General features: G+C 42.6%; 1 protein-coding gene across 1 annotated transcript in view; it reads left to right on the forward strand.

Moving 5' to 3' along the window:
• Nucleotides 1–1251, forward strand: part of LOC101792755 (protein transport protein Sec24D) — a 124940-nt gene extending 123689 nt beyond the window's left edge. Inside the window, 1 exon segment of the mRNA XM_072037507.1 lies at nt 159–1251. Within this exon segment, the coding sequence (XP_071893608.1) occupies nt 159–364 (206 nt within the window). The 3' untranslated portion in view covers nt 365–1251.
• Nucleotides 1252–5208: the final 3957 nt, after the last annotated feature.

Consider the following 5208-nt stretch of genomic DNA (forward strand, 5'->3'; position numbering starts at 1 on the left):
GAAGATTAATAAGCATCCTCTAAAATGATACAGGAAAGACTGAAAAAGCACCCACAGAGGTGAGTTTTACTACATTTAAAACTAATTAAAAACTAGCAAAATGTAGATACTTTAAGTGTGTTTGCTATTAACATACTCTTGTTCTTCTGTATTTGTAGCTTTTAAAGCTGTTCTAAGCCAACCTCTGAAGGTGGTCAGAGAGATCCTGGTCAATCAGACGGCTCACATGCTGGCATGTTGCCACAAGAACTGTGCCAGCCCATCGGCAGTAAGCCAAGTAAGGACCAACCTGCATAAGTCAGGCTGTTGCAGCAGAGGAACAACCACCCCTGTAATGTCAGCAGTGCCAGAAAGGGAAATTTGAGGACATGCTTCTCATTTTTTCATCTTCTTTCAAGTCTAATTAATGGCAGGTTTGATTCGATGGTAGCAATTGCAGCATGTGGAGGCTGTTGTTCTGGGACAAATAGCAGTGCCGTTGAGGAAGCTGATTATCATGCTCATACCAGACCCATAAGACAGCTGGTTTTCTTCCTGCTGAAATTATGTACTAATTCACAAAAGTTGTCACTTTTTTTTCTTCTTACATTGTTTAAAACGTTAGTATTTTGATTTTTGACAACAGTCTTAATTGTCAAAGCCGAAAATGTGAGAAACACTCTGTAGCCAGTAACGTAGGCTCAGGTGAGGATCTCAGCTGAGAGAGGGCTGAAAGAATTTTGGTAGATAAGATAGGCTAATGAGCATGTGAAAGGAAGCCAAAAGAATTTTAGTAAATAAGACAGGTAAGGGATGTGTACTATATCTTCCGCTACCTGTTGTGTAAAGAAACTGAGGCAAAAAACTCTGGGATTCCTCACGAGACACAGTCTCTGATAGAAAACAGGAAACTGAAACCAAATCTGCAGTTTAAGCAGAAGCTGAGAAGCTTATGAGTCTATGCTGAGATGAGAAGTCAACCAGCAGTGATGAGGAAGACTCAGTAATCTTCATCTCCACGACCCAGAGCAACCACTACCAGAAAACACTGTGCAAGCGTGGATAGGAGGAATCTATGAAAATGACTCCCTGGAATTAATTTTAATACAAAGTGGGGATAGGTCATGCATATGTATAGGCATCTCGAGAAAGTTCATGCATATGTAACTCTTCACCACCTATAACCAAGGCACGTGCTGCGCTGGGGTGCACACGACTTTGGTGGGACTACCCACCGTGCCGCCCGGCGCTGAATAAACACACCTACTTTGATTGTGGAGTTTGCTTTCTGCACGTCACAGACACTTTTTAATTTTTCCTTTTGCAGAGTCTTGCTATAGACAAAATTGTCTCCTTTTGCTTACTAATGACAATTCTTAAAATTATTTTGTGACAGTAAAATTCTTAAGCATGTAGCTGCAAAAAATGCTCTATAGCACCCTGGTAAATACAAAAGCACTCTTGTTTTGTTTTTTACAGAAAATGAACCTTATATGCATCAACCCTTCAAATGTTATAAATTTATGGGCAAATTTATGTTTTTAATTACTACTAGGGTGCTTTGGTATTCAGTTTGTATTAAGCTCTTTTTACCATTTTGGTTAAAAAAAAAAAAAAAAAAAAAAGGATAATCAAATCTGATCCCTGATTACGAACGCTTCCGAATACTTGTAGAAAAAGCTAAAGAAAAAGCTACCCAAAGCTTCCTGTGTCCTAATCTCTAACCAATAATGCTCCATAGGCATTAACAACTCCCATTTGCCATATATGCCTTCCTTAAATGCTTATGCCTCAGCATGTCTTGCTTTTTAATAGTAGTCTTATCTTCTTGTACATTCTCTGCAGCCTTTGGGATTTCTAAATGCTGGTTAGAAATTGGACACATCATCATTAAAACTGGAATCATTCATGGGGTTCATGACCTTTTTTGGTTTCTGTTTGCTCTCCGTAGCAGAAAAAATAGCATCAATTCAGAGATCTGAAGACCACTGAAAAATTTAAAGTTAACAGCAAACACTGTTGCCCAGTCTTGGCTCTTGATCCTTGAGGTCATTCTACTTACTCGTTATTAGGCAATGTTTTGTGAGCATTTGAGGGAACTGGAACCATGATCCATTTATGCATGGAGAAGCAAACACAGCGCTGACTTCTGCCTATTCATTGCACCTTAACGTGGAAGGGTGCAATCAGGTCTGAACAGCCTCTTCCTGCATGCGAGTGGCCATATAGTTGTCATCTTTCAAGCAGGTGTACATACACCATGAACAGATAAGCCTGCAGTAGCACATACTAGCTCTCCAAAAGCACCGCTGGAGTTTTCCCTTCCCTCTGATACGTTACCTAACGAGGACAGAGAACAATCCAACAAGCTGTGTGCCCTCCAAGGAGGAGTCACAGAGTCACAGGAGTTTTGGAGCCACACTTCTCCAGCTGTGACTCCTTCCTATCCAGTATTCATTATTGTAGTGACTCCAAAAGGTGCCCAGAGACACACACCAGAGGAGAGTTTGCAAGCAACGCCCCCTTATCAGACTACCAGAATATAGCATGTCCCTGGCAGATACTGTTCCAAAATAGCAGACACGTGAACATTAGTCAGGTGGTACTTCAGCTGATGAACTAATACATTCCTATAGGTTAACAAGAAGATGTTTCTACCTAAAGCAAATAGCAGTAGGCCCCAAGACCACCAAATGTGGTCAGTCTGACAGTCAATCTTCCTTTTGTGATATATGGAGTAATAATTCGTGTCAAGAAGATGGTTGATGTTAATAAAGAAGGGGGAGACATGGGAGTGTGGCCATGGGGCTCAGCAAGCCCCATGGTTGGTGATAACATCAGACTCTTAATGATGAGGTCATCAGGAATGTAAAGAGTTTAGAGGGAACAAAGAAGGGTGATTCAGGAGACACCATGCCTGGTCTTGGGTTGCTTGTTCTCCAGCCTGTCCTCCAGATGAAAAGGCAACACGATATAATGAAGTTATGTCATCAATAAAGTAGAAAACAGGAACGATAGGGACAGGCTAGCAGAACAGGGACCAGGACGGGACCAGGGACATTGATCGCCTCATAAAGATGGATTCGGCCAAACTCAGCAAACCGCTTTCTAAATATACTGACCATTGCTTTTACATTCTAGACCTGAGTACGCCTATACATATGTACAATCAGAAAAGGTATCAACTGAAACATAAACATGGCAAAGTTTTAAAAGGCAAGTGTTTAACAAACAATCCGCAGCTCCCTCACTGTCTGGCAAACCACACGTGTCTGACTGTGGCTCCACAGGGCTCTTTAAGGCCTCAGAGACTGCTCACCAGGTGCCGAGCAATCCCACTGCAACCTTGTCATTTTTAGTTGCAGAGTCCCACACCGTGACCTCAGTTTGGTCCCATGTGTCAGGATCATAAACTGTCTGATTGTTCATAAGGAGAATAAGCTGTAAGGTTACCAGGACAGCCTTTGTTTCTAAGGGCGTATGATTCCCCATAATGCGCAACTGCTGACCAGCGAGGGGCAGCTGTGTGCTTCTCTCAGCTTGAGCTTCTTTCCAGCGCCTTTCTGTAGGAGCTTCGAGTGGTTTGCTGAGTTTGGCTGAACCCATCTTCATGAGGCAATCAATGTGCCTGTTCCTGTCCTGGTCCCTGTTCTGCTAGCCTGTCCCTATCATTCCTTTTTTCTACTTCTTTACTGATGACATAACTTCATTATATCGTGCTGCCTTTTTCTCTTGAGGACAGGTTCCCCTCTTATACCCTTCTCCCCACAGCAGCCCTTTTCAAAACAACTTTTCATTGGTCAAACAACTTTGCCCAGCAACAGCAAACACCCAGCAACTTCCATGCCTTAACGGCTGGAGAACAAGCAACCCAAGCCAGCACGGCATCTCCTGAATCGCCCTTCTCTGTTCGCTCTAAACTCTTTACATTCCTGATGGCCTCATCGTTAAGAGTCTGATGTTAGCACCAACCATGGGGCTTGTTGACCCCCATGGCCACATTCCCACATCTCCCCCTTCTTTATTAATATCAACCATCTTCTTGACACAAATTATTACTCCATATATCACAATGCTTTATCTCTGCCTATCAACAGAACAATTATGACAACAGTAAATAAAGAAATAGGTTTAAGCATGGTATGAATTGTTAAGATTATTGTAACACATTTAGGTCTGACCACACAAGCATAATTGTTTCCACCAAAGGCAAATTCAGCCATTAGAGAACCTTATTCATCCTACCCTGCAGCTTAGGCAGGGCTGCATCTTGGTATCGCTGGAGCAAGGAGCCCTCCTCATGTTCTGACTGCATTTGTTTGCCTCGGCAGTGCACAGATACCTGTCAGACGGGCATTGCACGACTCTCAGCATGCATCTCGCATGCCATCAGAATAGATCTTGCACAGTTTGCACACCACCAGTGCTAATAACAGCAGAACAATGTGTCAGTACCCCACGTTCATCACACTGATTAAATGCATTAAATGCCCTCACTCTCCTTGTGTAGCATGAACTGAAAATCTCAGTGCAGGGAAGGGAACCGCTGTACAGTTCCTGGAAGACGCCAGCATTCATGTCTACTTTCACCCTTTTCTCCACAAACAGCCATGTAACCGGTCACTTCCCTCCATTCTTGTTGCCACCACCACGGCAACATGATCCATCAGAGGGCTGTTTGTTGCAATACATCACTTCAGTTGTATTTGTTACCCCCTCATTGAGTGCCCTGCGGTGTCTGTTGCACAAAATGCCTAATATAATAGTTGCTTCCTGTTAATCTCAGTCATTCTGCATCACCTGGACACTTTGTCATCCCTCTGCTCGTTTATGTAGGTGGTGAGGGGGGGGAAAAAAAGTCTTAGCCTGTCCATCTGTCTACTGTGAGAACAAGTAAGAAATTCAACAATTTTCTTCTTTTAGATACTTTAAATACTCAAACCGTTTACAGATATATAATGTATAGTTCAATCATTAAGCGTGCCAGAGGTAGCCATTCTTCTAAATCCTGCTGCCAAGTTAAAGGGACAAGAAATTGTACTGAAAGCGTTAACCTCCTATGCATGGTAAACACAAAAATCCACGGATAACATCCCAAATTGATGGAAAAGGCCCTCGAGAGACTGCAAGTGCACTCATCTTATTTAAAAACCCAGGAAACGAATGTCTAAGACTAAGCAAATGTTTATGGCGTGCTCACCTACCGTCGTGATGAGCAGTGAAACCAAA

Source organism: Anas platyrhynchos, chromosome 4 (assembly GCF_047663525.1).
Source record: "Anas platyrhynchos isolate ZD024472 breed Pekin duck chromosome 4, IASCAAS_PekinDuck_T2T, whole genome shotgun sequence".
In the NCBI taxonomy this organism is placed as follows: Eukaryota; Metazoa; Chordata; class Aves; order Anseriformes; family Anatidae; genus Anas; species Anas platyrhynchos.